Below are 21,367 nucleotides of genomic sequence, written 5' to 3'. Positions count from 1 at the left end.
CATTCTTGGAGCGGACGCATATGGAGCCTTGCGTGCGGGACTATGAAGATGCAGGAGGCCATCATGCCTATCAACTGCATGAACACTCTCGCTGGGAGTGAGTGTTGCGGTCTGAACTTTTGGATCAGCGACTGGATGTTGTCGATCCTCGCTGGGTTTGGCTGAGCTGTGGCAGCCAGAGTATTGATCGTCGCGCCCAAATACTGCCGCACATGGGCCGGCTGAAGGTGCGACTTCGGGTAGTTCAGTGAAAATCCTAGACTGTGAAGGAGGGGAATGGTGTGGGACATATCTGCGGCGCACTGCTGGGCTGACTTTGCCTGAACGAGCCAGTCGTCCAGATAAGGGTAGACATGTATACTCTGTCTCCGGAGGTGGGCCGCCACTGTCGCCAGACATTTTGTGACCACTCTGGGAGCAGTGGTCACTCCGAAGGGGAGTACCTTGAACTGGTAATGCCGGTTTTGGATGGTGAACCGGAGGTACTTTCTGTGGGATGGGTGGAGTGGTATGTGAAAGTAAGCATCCTTGAGGTCCAAGGTTGCGAGGAAGTCTCCCCGTTGTAACAAGGGAAGAACCTGCTGCAGTGTCAACATGTGGAAGTGTTCTGAAAGAATGTACTGGTTCAAGGGGCGTAGGTCTAGAATCGGTCTGAGTGAGCCGTCCTTCTTTGGGATTAAGAAGTACAGGGAATAAACCCCTGTGCCTTCTTCCTCCACTGGCACGAGCTCTATTGCACCTTTTTGCAGCATCACCAGAACCTCCTGCTGCAATAAGTGCAAGTGCTCTGCTGACATAGGACGGTGTTTTGGGGGTATGTTTGGTGGGGTGGATGTCAGCTCCAAACAATAGCCGAACTGGATAAGTTTCCTGACCCACCTGTCTGTGGTGATGGACTTCCAGACTGGCAGGAACTGTTGGAGTCTCCCCCCGACAGGTGTTGGATGGTCGGGGGGCAGTGACAGGGAGTCACTGTTTGTTGGCGGCAGAGGAACGGGAACTGTTGTTGCCTCTGCCTCTACCCTTGGCACTGTTTCCTCTGTATCCACCTCTGCCCTGCTTGCTGTAGGAGGATTGCGCACCACTTTTATTGAATGGCGTCTGCTGCGACAAGTGCCCTCTGTTAACACCTCGATTGCCTGAGCGACGAAAAGTGTTCCCTCTAAATTGTTGTGACTGGAGAGCTCCCATGGACTTGGCAGTCTCGGTATCTTTTTTGATCTTCTCCAGGGTGGTGTCCACCTCTGGACCAAATAACCTGTCTGGATTAATGGGCTGGTTGAGGATAGTAGTCTGTATCTCTGGCTTGAATCCCGAGATGCGGAGCCATGCCTGACGCCTCAACATCACACTAGTGTTGATCGCTCTCGCTGCTGTGTCCGCAACATCTAGCGCACACTTTATAGCAGCATTGGAGATGAGCTTCCCCTCCTGGATAAGCATTTCAGCTCCCTTTTTAAACTGGTCTGGGAGGTGTTGTAACAGCTGCTCTAGGGTGTCATAGTGTGCCCTATCGTATCTGGCCAACAGAGCCTGCGTGTTTGAGATGCGCCATATGTTGGCCGCCTGAGCTGCTACCCTCTTCCCAGATGCCTCCAGCACTTTTGACTCTGTCTGGGGGAGGAGCTTCACCCGTGGTTTGGGAGTTTGCCCTCTTGCGGGCATTAGAGACCACCAAAGAGTCCAAAGGCAACTGGCCCCTTATGTAGGTCGGGTCGCCAGGTGCGGGTCTGTATTTCTTCTCAATGCATGGGTTGACAACCCTTGATCTCGTGGGTTCCTTGAAAATGTCTGCCGCATGCTTAAGGACCCCTTTCAACATTGGGAGAGTCTTGACAGTTTTTTCAGCAGTAGAGAAAGTGTCAAAAAGGAAGTCCACCTCCACGGGGTCAGCATGCATTTCCACTTTATGGTTTGTAGCTGCCCTTTCAGTCAAGGCATTAAATGCCGCAGAATCTTCAGTGGGAGACGGCTTGACGTTATAAACCTGAGGATCCTGGACCGTCTGCTGGTCCCCTTGATCACATGTGTCCATCCATGAGTCCTGTTGCTCATCAGGCTCTGTATGAGCAGGAAAATTGTACTCCTCATCCTGCTCCCCTTCATCCCCATCAGAGTATGTGGGTGAAGGTGTTGCACTCCTCCTAGGCTGAGGAAGAATCTGCTCAACCAGAACTGGTGTTTCTGGTGCAGGCTTCTTTCGTTTCAGAGGAATTGTAAACGACTCTAAAGGCTGTGAAGTTATTTTCCTCTTGTATAGCGTGAGTTTCCCGGTGTCGGTATCGATGAAATGCTCCGACCGTTCTTCAACTAAAGGGTGTCGATGACCCAAAGTTCCAGCCGGCTGAGTTGACTTCGACACAGTGTCCTTGGGCACCGACCGCGGTGCAAAGGCCTTTGGCGCCACCTTAGGCGGCAACGTGTAGTGGATCGGCGCCGAGGTGGGCTTCGGTGGGTCCGCCGGCTTTGGTGCGGAAGGAGTCTTCGGTTCCGATGCCAAAGCCTTGTCCTTAAGGCGCTTGAGGGAGTCCGAGACCTGCTTCGTAAAGGAAGCCGACGGTTTCGTCGACCCGACTGATGTCCTTGGTCCGCCCCCAGGGGAAGACCCGAGCGTGGATGACTTGTGTTTGTCTGGTCGAGGCGCAGGAGCACCCTTGACTGGTGCGCTTCGATCACTGTCCACTGCCGCAGACGTCGATGCCGACGGCTTCGGATCGACAGGTTTTCCTTTAGGAGTCACGACCCCAGACCTTGGCTCTGCGCCCTGCACTGACTTTGCGTCTACGGGCTCCAAGGTCTTCGGCGTGACAGACTGTCCCGATGTAGGCTCGACAGCCTTCTTGGAGGTCGGCTTGTCCGCCTTGGTTGACACCGGCTCGACGGCCTTCTTCGAGCTTGGCTCCTTGACCACCTTCGGCACGTTTGCCTGGTCGACAGCTTTCATCGGTTTGGAGGCCCCCGAAGACGACGGCGTCGGTGGTGGAGCAGACGTCTTCGGTATCAATGGCGTGTCGGCCATCTTTGTTTTCGTCGATACCGAGGGTTTCAGTTTCGGTTTCGATTTCATTAATGGCGGCTCCGTGGAGGTCTCCGTAGCCGGGCCGGAAGGCGGGGCCGTGGAGTGAGGAGTAAGGTCTTGGGTAAGGCCGCGTGGCGATCCCGTGACCTGAGCCTTTGTAAGAGTACGAACGGGGCATAGCTCTTCCTCCGAGCTATCTTCCATGGCCCCATATGCTTCGTCGTCGTCCCCTACCTTCTCGACGAGTTCCTCAATGTCTTGACTGTGGATGTCCGCTCCGCAGTCGGACTCGACCTCCACCGGTGTAGGGGAAATCTGCAGGTGACGCACTCGCTCGTCTGCTTCAGGGTCGTCAAAGATGTCCACCGGTGCCGGAGCCGATCGCTGGGCCTCAAGGCGTGCCACGCGCCGAAGCTTGATCGTCTTCTTTGATCGAAATCTGGTACAGGCCATACAGTTGGCCTCGTCGTGGTCCGGCGACAGGCACTTGTTGCACACAGGATGGACGTCAATGTGTGGGTACTTGGATCCACACACGGGACATTTCTTGAACGGACTCCGTTCCATGCCGTCGAAGTCTTGCTGCGTCGACTAGGCCCCGAGCACCGAAGAGTCACACGACCCCCCGGATATCCGACTCCACGAGCTGGAAGATATACGGGACCGAACGCGAACAATACCGACAGTGCAAAGAAGGCCTTTTGGCCTTGAAAAAGTTCTATCACGATTCCGAACAGGAGACGTCGAAATCCGATCCGAACCCAATGGCGGAAAAAAACAATCTGGGGATGGAGTCGATGCCCATGCGCACTGTAGTCCAGGGGAGGAGCCACCTATCTCGTGATACTTCGAAGACTCTTCCAGGACAACAATGTGCAATCATCCGGACCCAACACTAGGCGGCGATCTATGCTATAGATATGAATTTAGCAGCCCACATGCCTCGAACCTTAAGATTCAGGTCACTAATTATAAAAATATCGTAACGGTAAATTTAATGAGGTGTCGTGATTTATTGCAGACGAAAATAATTTTGGGAACTATAACTACTCTGAAATTTAAAAACGAGAAACCCAGAGGAGATTACACCTCGAGCTGAGGTAAATGAATTTAATAATAATGATGTTATAACAAGATGCCGGTTCAAGGTTCCGCTTTATTAAATTGCGTTCTTTTAAATATATTTCTTAACATAGGTTTCAGCGACCGTAATGAGGAATCAGTCAGTGAATGTGGGTCAGGAGTGAGAGACCTATACAATACAACAAATATTTTGGCTTTTGGGGGAACTGTTAAAGTGCGCTTTGTCTTTTGATAGCATATTTGAATGCATTTAACTATCCATCTGTCTATTCCTGTCTTGGAAATGGGATTACCCTTATGATGTGGTGAAAATGCGAAGAATAGTTGCTTTGTCTTTCTGAATGATTTTGTTCTGTCATTGTAATATAACAGAACTCTTTTAACGTCTAGTGCAGAGTTCTTCAATCTGTGGGGCGCCCCCCCCTAGGGGTGGGCGCGACACCGTCTCAGGGGGGCGCGCACTCCACCCTAAAATCTCACCTTTGTCCTCTTGAAGCAAATGGCAGAGTGAGCTGCAGGGGCCCTAAGAAGGGGTGAAAACCATCAAAGCCTCATTAACAAGTAAAAGGTCTTTTAAAGACCTGTGAAGTGCTCGGGTGCGGCTGTGTGCGCGCCCGAAAAGCGTCTCATTCCGGGCTGACTCACGGGACGGGGGGAGGTGGCTTGAAGCCCTTGACTCCAATGGGCGTTGCGCGCCTGAATACACACACATATAGTGCTCCTGTTACCTTTCACACAAGCATAACTAAAGAGTTACACAATATTAACTTTTTAATTCACCCCGACAAATCGGTAGTCCAAGATTCCTCAGAAAATCTCTCTAATCCAAAGGGACATCAAATGAACTTATTTAAGTTAGCTTTCCAAAACGATTAGAAAAATTAAAGCCAAAAAGGGAGCGCTCAGTGCTCGAGGATCCGGATGACTGGAGGTGGATACATTAAGTGACCCAAGAGTCACCCCTGGTAGATAATGGGACACAGGAGCAAGTATGAAGCCTCAAAAGGCACAGTGTCAGTTCGATGCTTTAGCTGCATAGTCTGTGTGTCAGAAACAACCTGCATTTATTTTAGTGTTTCCACTCAACAACAACAACAACAAAAAAAGACGTTTGTCACAGATATTTCCAATCACTTTATCATATTTGTATTTACCCATTTAGAAAATATTTCTAAAATAAAACAAATTAAATGTGCTCATTTTCACTTCGTTATTACAAGACCCTATCTCTATCTATACACACACACATAAACATACATATATATATATATACATATACATATACATATATATACATATATATATATACATATATATATATACATATATATATATATATATATATATACACACACACACACACACACACTTCTTGTGCGAAGTTCTCCTGGAACCTGCTTGTTGCAGGACAATATAGTGCTTATGAATATTGGTGAGGATCCTCTGGAAGAGAAAAGGGAATTCCAATTGCAGTAGCAGCTACCAAAATAGTAAACATGTAACTAAACTGATACATGTATATATTGTCCAACTGATGAAACCACAATTCACGCTTGTTTTATATTCCACCAGCATCAGTACTAAAAATATTGCAAAACCGGTGCAACAAAATTCTCATGAAAGACTAACAAAAATGCAATTTATTTCTCCAACATGGACATCAAAAGAAGTGTAACATACTTTCAAATAATGCTACCATCAAAAAGAAGACAAAGAAGTTCTAAGCTGTAAGTGCAGAGTTTCTGGTCCTTTACACAAGTAAGGTTTTCTTTGAATTCACAATTGGCTTAATTCGAGATAAACTACGATTACAAAGGAAACTTTCTATTTCATTTATACAGCTCAGAGAACCTGCTGCAGAAAATAAAGAGAAGCACTACATCTTGAAAACAAAGGTTGATCAAATCCAAAAGCAGCGAACAAAGAATCAACAGAGAAACGCAAACATTTCAACCAAAATATCTTACCAAGCGCTCGTGCTACTGCCAGGAATGGAATCTGGTCAATCACGGTGCTCCTTCGAACTGGGCCATTATGCGTAAGACGCGGCCTCTTCCAGACCACTCTGTTTACACCAGATTTATTGATCACACTATAAGAAAACACATAGAATCCGAATGTAAACAAGTGATAAATGGTGCTCCATTATGCGTCAAGTGATTCAACAACCAGTTACCACTGCAATGTAGGGTATGTTACGTTGTGTGGGGTCCTAATAAAGCTACCTTGTCAAAGAAGGTTTGAGGTCGGTGCACAGATGTGAATTGTGTATATGTGCACCATCTGGATTCGAAGGCACTTCCTGATGTATGTGCACACAGAAAATTCGATTTGATAATGCCACTCCTGCTTAGAGAGCGCTCGACAGGGAAGCAGATACCTTAACCATCTAGAGCTAGGAAGCATTTATAACCTCTGGAAAATACATTGGAGTCATGTGACAGGCAGAGCTTGTGAGGGGGGGTTCAAATGTATCTGATGCACTCGAATACCCTATCGTGCACCACCAACTTTTCTGCTCATAACAATTTGTATTGAGCTAGCAGCCTGCTCCTGCAGGCTGCTAGCTCAATACAAATTGTTTGTATTGTGTTTGCTGTATATGAAATTCATTTTTAGAGTTAATTCCTGCAAAGAGGGAGATGAACAAATTGGGTTCAGTAACAAGGTCAAGACAGCACAGACAGGCTGCATTTCGGATAACAGCATGCACTGCAGGGATAATATTAAACTTCTAATTTGGATAGTTTAATGTTGGGTCAATTTACGGTTTCTTTTTTCCATTATTAGATGGAAAAATGAATATGCTACTTACCAGTATGCATCTGTTCTTGGCATGTAGGGCTGCTAACATTCATATCTTAGCATTAGATCGCCGCCTAGTGTTGGGCTCGGATGATTGCACATTGTTGTCCTGGAAGAGTCTTCGAAGTATCCTGAGATAGGTGGCTCCTCCCCTGGACTACAGTGCGCATGGGCATCGGCTCCATCCCCAGATTGTTTTTCGCCATTGTGGCAGAAGATGGAGTGAAAGTGTAAAGGATGTCCATGCTAATGAATAAATACAATAGTATATCTGCAGCTGCGACAGGCACCGGGGAGGAGGGCGGGCGATATGAATGTTAGCAGCCCTACATGCCAAGAACAGATGCATACTGGTAAGTAGCATATTCAGTTCGAGGCATGTGGGCTGCTAAATTCATATCTTAGCATAGAATACATAGCAGTCCCTCCATCAGCGGCGGTTGCCCGTGCCAGCTGCAGAAACCTGAAAAAGTGTTTTGAGAACAGCCTGTCCTACAGCAGCTTGCTGTTTGGAATGCACATCAACACAGTAGTGTTTTGTGAAGGTGTGTGGTGTGACCCACGTGGCTGCTCTGCAAATGTCCTCCAAAGGAATGTTCCCCAGGAAAGCCATGGATGCCCCCAGTTTGCGCGTGGAGTGCGCCCTGGGGGGTATTGTTAAAGTGCGCTTCGCTTTCTGATAACATATCTGGATGCACTTAACAATCCACCTGGCTATCCCTGCCTTGGAGATTGGGTTGCCTTTGTGTTGTGGTGCGAAGGCAACAAAGAGTTGCTTTGTCTTTCGAAAGTGTTGTGTCCTGTCTATGTAGTACATCAACGCCCTTCGTACATCTAAGGTATGGAGCATCCTTTCCGCCACCGTTTGCGGGTTTTGAAAGAATGCTGGTAAGTCAATGGTCTGATTAAGATGAAACTGTGACACCACCTTAGGAAGGAATTTAGGGTTAGTGCGTAGCACTACCCTATTTGGGTGAATTTGAATGAATGGATCTTGTATTGTGAGCGCTTGCAGCTCACTGACACGCCTCAGAGACGTAATAGCTATAAGAAAGGCCACTTTCCACGTAAGGAATTGGAGCTCACACGAGTGCAGTGGCTCAAATGGTGGTCCCATCAGTCTGGTGAGAACGACGTTGAGGTTCCACACCGGAGCTGGTGGTGTCCTTGGGGGAATGACTCTCTTCAGACCTTCAAGGAAGGCTTTAATGGCGGGCACTCTGAAGACAGAGAGGTGCTGCCTGTTCTGAAGATAAGCCGCTATGGCTGATAGATGTATCCTAATGGAAGTGTACGCCAGATTGCACTTGTAGAGATGTAGCAGATAGCAGATGATGTTGGGGATAGATGCATCTAGTGGGTTGATGTCATTGGACGTACAGTAGATGACAAAACGCTTCCACTTAGCAGCATAGCATGCTCTAGTAGTTGGTTTCCTCGCCTCCTTGATGATACTCATGCATTCTGGAGGTAGGTTAAGGTATCCAAACTCTAGGACTTCAGGAGCCAGATCGCCAGGTTGAGCTGTTGTGGATCTGGATGCTGAATGTCTCCATGGTTCTGCGTCAAAAGACTGGGCGTGAGGCGCAGTCTTTGATGCGGCACCACTGAGAGTTCGAGGAACGTGGTGTACCAAGCCTGGCGTGCCCACGTTGGAGCAACCAGGATGAGAGTCATGGAGTGCTGCCTTAGCTTTCTTGCGACCAGCGGTATTAGAGGGGCTGGCGGAAAAGCGTACGCAAATTTGCCTGACCAGTTCATCCATATCGCATTCCCCTGCGACTGTGGGTGAGGGAACCTGGCGGCAAAGAGTCGGCATTTTGCGTTCTCCTTTGTGGCAAACAGGTCTATCTCCGGATGACCCCACTGCTGGAAGTACGGGTGGAGAACAGAAGGGTGTATCTCCCACTTGTGCATCTGATGGCTGTATCTGCTGAGCAGATCCGCCATCTGATTGTCCTTTCCTGGGAGGTGTTCTGCCATGAGGAAAATGTTCCTCTGAATGGCCCACTTCCACATGCTCTGAGCCAGATGAGACAGCTGTGGCGAGTGGGTGCCTCCCTGCTTTTGAATGTAGTACATCGCGGTCATGTTGTCCGTCCGGACTAGCACGACCTTGTTGCTCAGATGTACAATGAAGGACTTGAGCGCCATGAAGATTGCCATCAGTTCCAGATAGTTGATGTGCATCTTCTGTTGCTGCGTCGTCCATAGTCCCTGCACTGTGTAAGTGAGCACATGAGCTCCCCATCCCTGGAGAGATGCGTCCGTTGTCAGGATAATCTGCGGCACAGGCTCTTGGAACAGTCGGCCCTTGCAAAGGTTGTGTGGAGTCCACCAATGCAGAGAGTCGTATGCCCGACTGGTAACCAACACTAGGTCTGTCAATTGCCCACGAGCCTGTGTCCACTGATTCGCAATGCACTCCTGGAGCGGGCGCATATGCAACCGTGCGTGAGGGACTATGAAGATGCAGGAGGCCATCATGCCTATCAACTGCATGAACACTCTCGCTGGCAGGGAGTGTCGTGGTCTGAATCGTTGGATCAGCGACTGAATGCTGTCGATTCTGACTTGGTTTGGCTGAGCCATGGCTGTCAGGGTGTTGATCGTAGCACCCAGGAACTGCCGGACATGTGCCGGCTGAAGATGCGATTTTGGGTAGTTCAGGGAGAAACCCAGATCGTGAAGCAGGCGAATTGTAGTCGACATGTCTGCGGCGCACTGTTGCTCTGACTTGGCTTGTACGAGCCAGTCGTCTAGGTAGGGGTAGACATGGATATTCTGCCTCCTGAGGTGCGCCGCCACTGTCGCTAGACACTTGGTGAACACCCTCGGGGCTGTTGTGACTCCGAAGGGTAGGACTTTGAACTGGTAGTGCCTGCCTTGAATAGTGAACCTGAGGTATTTCCTGTGTGACGGGTGTAGTGGAATGTGGAAATAAGCATCCTTGAGATCTAAGGTTGCTAAGAAGTCTCCCTGGTTTAGCAAGGGAAGAATCTGCTGCAGTGTAAGCATGTGGAAATGTTCCGATAGTATGTACAGGTTGAGGGGACGTAGATCGAGAATGGGCCTGAGAGAACCGTCCTTCTTTGGAATAAGGAAGTACAGGGAATATACCCCTGTGCCTTCCTCCCCCACCGGCACGAGCTCGATTGCGCCTTTTTGCAGCATCGCCACCACTTCCTGCTGCAATAAGTGCAAGTGCTCTGCGGACATAGGCCTTTGCCTTGGTGGGATGTTGGGTGGAGTGGATTTCAACTCTAGGCAATAACCATACTGGACTAGTTGTCGCACCCACCTGTCTGTGGTGATGTTTCTCCAGACGGGCAGGAACTGCTGCAGTCTCCCCCCGACAGGTGTTAGGTGGTCGGGGGGCAGTGACAGAGAGTCACTGTGTGCTTGGAGTAGAGGTGCGGGAGCTGTTGTTTCCTCTGCCGCGACCTCTGTTGCTGTTATTCCTGTAACCTCCCTTGTTCTGTTTAGTGAACGAGGATTGCGCCCCACCTTTGGAGAACTGGGATTGTTGACCCATCTGTCCTCTGGTGACGCCACGTGCACCTGAGCGACGAAAATTGCTGCCACGAAACTGTTGGGACTGTAGGGCCCCCATAGACTTAGCAGTTTCTGTGTCTTTCTTTATTTTCTCTAGGGTGGTGTCAACATCCGGACCAAACAGACTATCAGGATTGACTGGCTGATTAAGAATTGTTGTCTGAATATCCTGCTTAAACCCTGAGATGCGGAGCCACGCTTGTCTTCTCAGCATAACGCTAGTGTTGATAGCCCTAGCAGCTGTGTCCGCAGCGTCAAGTGCACACTTGATGGCTGCGTTTGATATTAGCTTTCCTTCCTCAATAAGCATTTTGGTGCCTTCTTGGAACTGTGGGGGCAGGTGTTGTATAACCTGTTCTAGGGTGTCGTAGTGCGCCCTATCGTAACGCGCCAGGAGCGCCTGTGTATTGGCGATGCGCCAAAAGTTTGCTGCCTGTGCAGCCACTCTCTTGCCTCCTGCCTCTAGCACTTTGGACTCCTTATCCGGGGGAGGAGCTTCACCCGTTGTCTGGGAGTTGGCACGTTTCCTGGCATTGGCAACCACAAGAGAGTCCAGTGGCAATTGTCCCCGGATGTAGGCGGGGTCCGCAGGTGCAGGCCTGTACTTCTTTTCAATGCGAGGGTTGACCACTCTCGCCCTCGTAGGCTCCTTAAAAATGTCCCCAGCATGTTTGAGGACACCTTTCAGCATAGGAAGTGTTTTTACTGTCCTTTCAGATATTGCAAAGGTGTCGAAAAGGAAGTCTTCCTCAACCGGGTCGGCATGCATGTCCACATCATGATTGGCCGCCGCCCTTTCAATTAGTGCATGAAATCCTGCTGAGTCCTCAGTCGGGGATGCACGTGCATTAAAGGTCTGCGGGTCTTGGCCCACACCTTGGGTGTTCTGGTCACCAGTGTCATCGTATGAATCCGGTTGTACATCAGGTTCATCGATAGGGAAATTGTACTGCTCATCCTCATCATACCCCTCACCCACAGAGTGTTCTGGGGAGGGAGTGGGGCTCCGTCTTGGAGGAGGCTGGATCGGTTCCGTGAGGCCTGAGGCGTCAAGGGGCACCCTCTTTTTCTTCAGTGGGATGATGTAGGAGTCCACCGGCTCAGAAGTGATCTTCCTTTTATAGAGTGTCAGCTTGCCGGTGGCAGCATCGATGAAACGCTCTGAATCGTCTTCCGATTCGAGTACACGACGTGGAAGAGGGTCAGCCAGCGAGGAACCCTGTTTCGGAGCCGATTTCGTCGAAAACGCTTTCGGCGCCTCCTTAGGTGGCAAGAGAAAGAGGAGTTTTCCAGAAGGCTTTGCCGGAGTGTCCTTTTGCGGCTGCGGTGATGGCATCGGAGCCGATGGAGCAAAGGCTTTCTCCCTGATCCACTGCAGTGACTCCGCAATGGGGGACGGTACACTGCCAGTGGGTTTCGTCGCCGACAAGGATGCTTTGAGCGGTCCCTCGGATCCGACTTCTTCGTGGGCCTTGTGCGTTTTGGGCGCGGAAACCGTCTTCGGCACCTCCGATTCCTGAGGCCGGGGCGCAGACTTCTTGTGCGTAGCCTCTTTGGAGCCGACCTTGGCGGGCTTGGACGGCGCCGTAGCCGCTGATCCGTGCCGACCATCTTTCTTGGAGGCCCCTTCCTCGGGCGTCGGTTTCGATTTTGGAGCATCGGAATCGACAGACTTCCTCGGCTTCTGCGGACCGGAGGTCGACGGAGCCGATGGGGCGACGGGCACCGATTTCTTCACTGGCACGGCAGCCATCTTAGGGACACTCGAGTCCTTAGGTTTCAGTTTCGATTTCGGGTCGGCCATTTTAGGTGTTGACGACCCCGATGGTTTCAGTTTCGGTTTCGAAACAGCGTGCCCAGCAAGTGAGTCCGTAGCCGGGCCTGAAGGCGGGGCTGTGGCTTGCGGCAACGGGTCCTGGGTAAGGCCGACAGGCGATCCCGTGTCCCGGTCGGTATCTTCGTAACCTTCAGGGCAGAGCTCGTCCCCCGAGCTGTCTGCCGCGGCCCCATAAATCTCATCGTCGTCTCCTACCTCTTCGACGTATTCGAGGACTTGACCCGCGACTCCGTCGTCGTCTCCCGGATCCGCCTCGACCTCCGTCTGTGATGGGGAGATTTGTAGATGGTGACCCTGGACCTCTTCTTCCTGGTCGCCGAAGATGTTCTCCGGATCCGGGGCCGCTTGCCTAGCTTCCAAGCGCACCGCGCGCCGAAGCTTGAGAGTTTTCTTGGAGCGGAACTGTGCACAGGCCTTGCACTTGCCGTCGTCGTGGTCCGGCGAAAGGCACTTGTTACACACGGGGTGTAGATCGATGTGTGGGTACTTGGACCCACAGAGCGGGCAGTACTTAAACGGGCTCCGCTCCATGTCCGTAAAGGCTTGCAGTCGTGTCGCGATGAGAAGGCCTCAAAGTTCAGAGAGCGAAGAAAACTCCGCTTATTCCGGCTCCAAGAGACGGAAGACTCGAGACCGTGCGCAGACAATACCGACGCAAGAAAATCGAGGCCTTTTGGCCGCTAAAAGGTAGTTTTACTTGGTTCCGACAGTAAGACGTCGAGACCACATCCGAACCCAATGGCGGAAAAAAACAATCTGGGGATGGAGCCGATGCCCATGCGCACTGTAGTCCAGGGGAGGAGCCACCTATCTCAGGATACTTCGAAGACTCTTCCAGGACAACAATGTGCAATCATCCGAGCCCAACACTAGGCGGCGATCTAATGCTAAGATATGAATTTAGCAGCCCACATGCCTCGAACATACAACTTTAGCACCTCCTCCATTTCATCTGCCTGGGCTATTGAAAGGCTAGGATCTTTTCCATGAGTAATGGAAGCAGGCTTGGAGAGGGAGAAAGTAATGGAAGCAGGCTTCGAAAGGGAGGGAATAGAGATCTGCGTTTTGTTTAGTCACAGTTTTGACTCATTAAGTAGCATAAAGGGTTAACATGCCTGCTGCAAAGCACACCAACATGCAGATCATGTGTATTTTATGTACATAAGGTACTACTGCTTTTGGAACAGACATATTTTTGTTACTTGCAGCTCTTACGTTGCAATCTTTCTAATACAGCCGAATGCCTTTCAGTATGGATGAAAGGGGACTCTTACACCTTGTAACCTTTTTGTCATATGCAACGTCATATACATTTGAGTCACACATGTGTATGATTTATTGTCTGTTTAATATGTGGGTATGATGCAAAACTGACATCCTGCATTAGAAAGAATAACGCTGTAAAAGAATTACATTTAAACAAAATGTGCAAGTATTTTTAAAATGGTTGTGCAGTTAGTCATACAGATCCCCCTCATTTCGTGTACTGAGGCAAAAAGTCAATTACTACATGTGACGGTACCCAAGAGCATATATCAGAAACCGGCTGCCTGACCTACTGGAACACAGTAGGGCACACATGCCGATTTACTTTAATATTATTTGTATACCGAACCTCCAGCATTTTGCAATTCACAAAAAAAAAAATTGGCAAAATCAGTTGACTAGTGCGATGGCTGTGAAAATCGTGAAATGCTGGAGGGTCTGTATAGTGTATAAAACAAAACACAAGAGGTTTTTATACAACACACGTATTTGAAGGAGGCCCATTGAAAAACTATTTACCTAGGAGCACACAATTTGGTCAAAAGGGAAAGCCTAGATTTTTGGTTTCAAAGCGCACAATTAAGCCACTAGATGGGTTTCTCACTCGTTTAACATAAAAGGACACTGCTTTGTCTGTAATGTAATTCGTGGCCATAATTCGTGGCCATAACGTTACAGCCTGGGTGACAGGCAATAGCCACAAGAAAGTTTGGCTCGTTTCTGGCTCCTGACTCCAGGATGATCGCGAGCCGAGTCAAAGCCAGGTAGAAGATCGAGTTTTCAGTGACTGTCACACTTCTAGTAGGCAAGAGTATGGTTTACTTCAAGGGTGGTGAAAATAGGGCCCAGGAAAAATAGATAATTGGTCAATTCTGGCTGGATTCCAACATAAACAAATAAGCAATCTCCTAATACTGTTTGGGCTTGTAGCTGCTCTTACCGGCTCCCTAGTGGCAACCTTCGAGAATTTAGCGAAGGCATTAGTCTGCAGAGAGTAGAGCAGGCAGAGCTCTCTTTACAAGCAATTGACAAGACCAGCTAGTTTAACTTTTTATTTTTACATCAGTAGTTCTGTGAACTCAGCTGTAAGTCTTCCATTCAAGGGTCCCAGGTTAGTCCCAGTGTAGCCCAACCCTGTTGCAAGAAAAAGCCAGAAACTGGTCTGAAAGAACATTTTGAATAGTTGCCTAGACCAACAAAATGTATGTCTTTAATAGTACAGGGTCTACGTATGGGTGAAAAACTTTTTCCCCCCATCACAGCTCGAGGCGGCACGCAAATTTGGAAGGTCTGAAGTGACTGTATCTGAAGCGCAGGCTTTGCCTCTCGCGCTCCACCGTGGTAAGACTCTGCAGGCACGGCCGAGCTTTCATGCCCCTCTTTAGAAAGGGAGCAGAGGATCAAAGGAGGTCTAGGAATTCAAAGGCCACATTAATGCCAAAGTGATATGTCTAAAAACATAACATGACTGCTAATTGATGAACAGTCGTGCCACACGCTTAGCCAGATACTTGTTGCCGTTGACTGCTTGTCGCAGTGAGGCAGGAGGAAGCAGTTACTTTACGGCTGTATAGAGGCACGCAGTGACATGTTTGCATACAGCCAATAGGGGCACCATTTTTTTATACCTGCACGGAAACATTTTTTGTGGCCAAAATAGTAAATATCTCAGCCATCGCGCTAGTCAGCTGATTTCGCAATTTGTTTGTGAAACACGAAATGCTGGAGGGTCTGATCATAGAGACGAGTGAGAATGTAAGTAATAACCTTATTCTGTTACATATATCCATAAAAGTACATTTTGAAATAAAGTAAAACAAAATCATAGTAATACACAATAAAAAGGCAGCACCATACAAGTTGTTGTATACAAAATGTGCAGCTTTCAATGAGGGTTAAATACACTAGGCTTGGCCTGTTTGAAAACAAGGACAACTAAATTCTCTCCCCCTCCTGACCAAGGAATCCTTTACATCATTAATTCCCCTCGTAAAATCTGGCTCTCCCCTTGATACCTGTCCCGCTCACATACTTCGTCACATTTACACCTCTTGCCCCGATCCTCCCCTTCACTTTCTTAACAGCTCCCTTTCTCAGGGGGTTGTCCCCAACCCTTTGAAGTCAGCTATTATTTTACCTATTTTAAAGAAGCCTGGCGCGGACCCTTCCATCCCAGCCAACTATCGCCCCATTTCTCTCCTACCATTTTTGGCCAAGGTGCTCGAGCGCCATGTCACCAGGTCTCTGAGCACCTTTGTGGAAGAGAATGGGGTATTGGCTTCCCGTCAGGCTGGCTTTCCCCCCGCACACTCTACGGAGTCCGTAGTCCTTTCGGTCCTTGACAACCTCAGGGAGGGGAGGGATACCAATCAATCCCAGGCATTGGTCCTCCTCGATCTCTCTGCCGCCTTCGACACGGTGGATCATACCATCTTACTTTCCCGTGTCGCGACGGCGGGGATCGAAGGCACGGCCCTGGTATGGTTATCCTCCTTCCTGAGGGACCGCACCCAGGCAGTTCGCCTGGGTGACTTCTCTGCGGACTTCCGGAAGGTCCAGTGCGGGGTCCCCCAAAGGTTCCTCCCTTTCACCTCTTCTGTTCAATCTTTACATTTCTCCCCTCATTTTTTCTTTAGAACAAATGGAGGTCTCCGTATATAACTATGCGGATGACCTCCAACTTGTTTTCAACCTATCTTCTTCTCCTGCTTCTATTTCTAATTTCCAGTCTATCATGATTTTTATCCGGGACTGGATGGATTTCAACCACCTGAAACTCAACCCCGATAAGACCGAGTTGGTGTTGACGGGTGGTTGCTCCAGTCCCTGGTCTTCACTTTTTTGGCCCCCTTCCCTTGGTCTCCCTCCGGTCCCCTCCACCTCTGTCAAGACCCTAGGTATTAAACTCAACTCTCACCTTTCCCTTCACTCCCAGGTTAGTTCTGTGGTTTCTTCTTCCTTTTTTCTCTCCGCACCATCCGCAAGGTCTCTCGATTTTTCACCTTCGAGGCCTTGAAGTTGATCGTCCTTGCGATGGTCATCTCCCACCTGGATTATGGCAACGCCCTATATGCAGGTATACCTGCATATAGTCTCAGGCGGTTGCAGATGATTCAAAATCAGGCGGCTCGGTTGGTCTTTAACCTTCCCAAATCCTCACATGTCACTCCCCTCCTGAAAACTTTACATTGGCTCCCGGTCCGGGAACGTGTCCAATTCAAGCTTGCGACTATCACCTACCAGGCTCGACTGGGCACGGCCCCTGCTTTCATTTCCTCGGAGATTATCCCTTACCTTCCAGCCAGGGAGCTCCGAACTTCTTCCCAATTTCTGTTGACAGTCCCCCGGTTTCGCCGGAAAAAGTGGGGGGGTTCAAAATTTGCGACCCTTGCCCCAGCTCTCTGGAATTCATTACCCTTAGAGCTCAGATCCCTAACTCCATATTCCCAGTTCCGAAAGAAACTTAAAACCTATCTTTTCAGCAAAATCTTTATTTAGTCTCCGGTCACCTGTCCTCCTCCCTTTGTCCCTTGTGGAGTTCTGCCAGTTACAGCGCCATGAAACCGCTGGTGAAAGAGCGCTTTATAAAACTTTTTAAACTAAACTAAACTAACTCCAGTTCTGTAGTAGAGGTATCTCTGTTATAGTCATAATCTCGTGAATAGTCCCGCCCAGGTGCGTGGCCCCCGGAGCAATCAAAAATAATCTCTTAAACTGTCTTCATTGCAGTCCTGCATAGACACTTAAGAGAAAATTAAATACAATAATGCAGCCTGTACCTACAAGGCTACACCGTCCAGTACTTCAACTAGAAATGCCAAGGATATAACACCAATAACACATTAACACAATCTGTCAAGTTTCACCCATAGAGAAACTTTCCTCCCCTCACCAAATCCTTGGAATGATAGAGAGGAAGGCAAGGACAGACAAGCCTCTATAGGCTGCCATTATGTGTCTGGAAAAGGGATACCGTGCCTTTAAGGAACTCTCTGGAGACCCTCGGTATCCCAGCATGCTCAGCCCTTTCCTTTTACTTTCAGTTCTTTTTGAAGGTGCATAAAGCAAGGCCTGCAGCATACATCACAGTACCATTTTCTACACCGGGGAGGAGGGCTGGCACTTATGACTATAACAGAGATACTGGAGTTACAGGTAAGAAACTACTCCTTCTGTAGTAGGGGATCTCTGTGTATAGTCATAATTTAGTGAATAGAATGGCAAGCCCATCCAAAAACAACCAGGCGGTGGAGAAATATAGACAACACCACTATTGTGCGAACAAATTCCGCAGCGACGCCAGCCCAACCTGAGCATCTGCTCTGGCATCCGAGTCCAGACAGTAGTGTTTAGCAAAGGTGTGGACCGACTTCCAAGTGGCCGGCCTGCAGATCTCTGCAATGGGAACATTTCGAAGCAAAGCTGTTGTAGCTGCTTTGCCCCTGGTAGAATGAGCCTTAGGCTTACCCCCTAAGGTCTTATTCGCTTTCTCATAACAGAGCTGGATACATGACACAATCCACCTAGAGATGGACTGTGTCGAAGTAGCCAGACCAGTCCTAACCGACCCATAGTTGACAAACAGCTGGTCGGATCTACGAATATCCTTAGTTGAAGTTAAAGTTAAAATTATTTAATAGAGCGCACTGTGACCAAGCGGCTTCCTGGCGCTAGAGTTATAACTGAGGAGCACAAAGATCTGCCGAGATGGAATTCAGCAGGAGTACGCTTGGGAGAACAGGAAAGTCTTAAGGGCCTTGCGGAATTGAAAATAAGCAGGAGTGGATCTAACGGACAGTGGAAGGCTGTTCCAAAAACGGGGAGCTAGCACAGAGAATCTAGTACCTCCAGTTTTAGACCTGCGGAAACGAGGAACATTGAGAAGAGTTTGATTAGAGGAGCGAAGGGCACGGCTGTGGGTGTAGGGACTGATGAGGGAATTGATGAAAGCCGGGGCAGCACGGGCCATGAAGGCCAGACATCCCAACTTGAAAAGGGATCTCTGGCAAATGGGGAGCCAGTGAAGGGATTTCAGAACAGGGGTAATGTGGTGGAACTTGGGGAGGTGGAGAATAAGACGGGCTGCCTGATTCTGAATAGCCTGAAGGCGGCGTAGTTCGTAAGCCGGGATGCCCACATAGGAGGCTATTCCCGTAATCAAGACGGGAGAGAATCATTGCCAAAATAATAAGTTTAAGAGCATCAGGAGAAAAAAAACGGGATACTTTTCGAATAATCCGAAGGGAAAGGAAACAGGAGGAGACAACTGAACTAATCTGGGCATGCATGGAGAGATCCTGACTGACTTTAATGCCTAAGGTCCTTGCTGAGGCCGCCGGAACTGGAGAGGGGCCGAAGATGGAAGGCCAAAAGGCAGCGGACCAAGGGGAGGTGGTAGGGCCAGTCAGGACCAACTCCGTCTTGTCCAGATTAAGCTTAAGTTGATTGTGGTTCATCCACTCAGAAATTAAGACTAAGGTGGAGTGGAATTTAGGCAGGGAGTCCAAGGGAGAGGAGAGGTCGAATACTAGCTGGAGGTCATCCGCATAATTGTACACGGAGACCCCCCATGTCAAGAAGAGAAAGAATAAGGGGGTGAATGTAAAGATTAAAGAGAAGGGGGGACAGGGAGGAACCTTGGGGGACCCTGCAAGAAACCGGGCGGGTAGAGGCAGAAAAGCTAGAGAGATGGACCGCCTGAGTCCGTTCCTTAAGGAAAGAGGCGAGCCAAGAGAGGGCAGTGCCCCGAACGCCCGCTGCGCTGACACGGCCGAGAAGGATGGAGTGGTCGACCGTGTCAAACGCAGTGGACAAATCAAGGAGCACCAAGGCTTGAGGTAAGTTGGAATCAGCCTTGCTCTTTAGCTCGTCTAGAACGGACAGGACCACTGACTCTGTAGAGTGGGCCGGGCGGAATCCTGCTTGATGGGAGGCCAGGAGATGGTTGTCCTCAATAAAAGTAGAGAGACAAGTTTTGATGTAGCTCTCCAAGATCTTCCCTAGGTATGGAAGAAGGGAGATAGGTCTTAAGTTAGACGGAAGAGAGGGGTCTAAACCAGGCTTTTTTAAAATAGGGAGAACTATGGCCGATTTGAAAGATTTCGGGACTACACCAGAAGAAATAGAGGCATTAAGGAGGGAAATAGGGGGATCGGGGCAGTAGCTGAAAAGCTCTCTCAGAATGCGAGCCGGAGCACAATCAGCCAGGGAACCTGACTTCACTTTCTGGAGTAGAGCAAGAAAGGAATCCAAAGGGATCGGGGGAAACTGGTCGAGAAGAGAGGAGGGCAGAGGAAGAACCGGGGAAGGAGGTGGCGAAGATGCTGAGGGGATGTTAGATTTAATCTTCGCAATCTTCTCTATGAAGAAGTCATTAAGAGACGAACAGAGAGCTTGAGAAGGGATAAGATTAGGGTTGGCCCTATCAGAAGCAACTAAGTTGCGAACTATGGAGAAAATCTCTTTAGACTTATTCTCTGATGACGTGATTTTCTCCGAAAAGTATAGGGTTTTAGCAGAGAGGATAGCCCTCTTATAATTAGCTAGGAGAGACTTGTATTTGGCCCGCAGGAGAGGGCAATGGTTACGCCTCCAATGGCGTTCGGAACGCCTGAGGGCTAATTTGAGGGTTTTCAGCTCATCCGAAAACCACTTATGGGCATCATGAGGGCGGCAGGCCTTGACTTTCCTGAGCGGGGCAACCAGGTCACAGGAGGAAGACAACCAATGATTCACGGCGTCTACTTGAGAGTCAGGGGGGAGGTTGAGAAGATCAGGGGAAGAGGAGGTGAGGGACACACAGAGAGAATTAAGATCAATCCGATTCCAATTTCGAGCAGAGAGATTCTTGGGTAGAAGTTTCTCTGGTATGCCAAGCTCAATGGAAAAGGAGATCAGAGAATGGCGGGACCAGGTGTATGGGAGAATGATAGGAGAGAGGATAGTGCGACTGGCTGACCATATTTGATCTAAAATATGGCCATGAACGTGAGTAGGGGAGTGAACGTGGGGGAGAAAGTTGAGGCACTGGAGGGTGGCCGAAAAGTCCTTAGAAAACTGGTCTTCCCTGGGGTCTCCCGGCCAATAATTAAAGTCTCCCAAAAGGAGCACTGACGAATTATTGACCACGAGCGTAGCCAGGAGTTCCTGCAGGGTAGGCACAAAGGAAGGCATGTTCTGAGGGGGACGGTACATAAGGACTATTGTAAGGGGGGCCAAAAGGTTAGGTGAGCGGGCAACTAAAAAATCAACACCAGGTATGGGAGGATGGGGAAGAAGCTGAAACTGAAAGTTGGAACGAGTGACCATCGCCACGCCTCCACCGGCTTTGCCATCAGGGCGGTCCGCCCGAAGGGCGTAGTAAGAGTCGGGGAGGGTGGACAGTAGATTAGGCAAGGAATCGGCCGAGAACCAAGTCTCAGTAAGAAAAAGAAAATCAGGGGCTTCAGTGTCCAGTAAATTAAAAAGCTCCAGCTGGTGCTTGCCTGCCGATCGAGTGTTTAAAAGGCAGGCAGTAGTCGTGGCGGGGGGAGAAGGGGCAGGAGGGGGGGAATGAGCATATGGCAGGGGAGTGAGTAGGGCAGAGCCAAATGAAGGGGGAGAAGGGGCAGAGATGCCCAGTGCGGCAATATGCTGAAGCAGGGAAGGAGCAATGGACTGAATCACATTAAAAGAAAGCAATTGAGCTAAAGAATAAGCAAGAGCAGAGACAGGGTGCCTGGCCCCTGGCCCCGACCGGTCGCGGACGGGCATGCCTTTGGCGCGCCGCCGGCGCGCCCGCTGCGCTCGTCCTCTGCGCGTAC

General features: G+C 49.4%; 1 protein-coding gene across 1 annotated transcript in view; it reads right to left on the bottom strand.

The window, feature by feature from the left end:
- Positions 1 to 21,367, bottom strand: part of PPM1D (protein phosphatase, Mg2+/Mn2+ dependent 1D) — a 212,737-nt gene that overhangs the window by 114,684 nt on the left and 76,686 nt on the right. Inside the window, exon 3 of the mRNA XM_078679807.1 lies at positions 6,070 to 6,194. Within this exon, the coding sequence (XP_078535933.1) occupies positions 6,070 to 6,194 (125 nt within the window). The remainder of the gene's footprint in view (positions 1 to 6,069; positions 6,195 to 21,367) is intronic.

This window comes from Lissotriton helveticus, chromosome 3_1 (genome assembly GCF_964261635.1).
Source record: "Lissotriton helveticus chromosome 3_1, aLisHel1.1, whole genome shotgun sequence".
NCBI classification, from domain to species: domain Eukaryota; kingdom Metazoa; phylum Chordata; class Amphibia; order Caudata; family Salamandridae; genus Lissotriton; species Lissotriton helveticus.
Note: the sequence above shows the minus strand (reverse complement) of the source record. Positions and strands in the feature narration are given on the sequence as shown.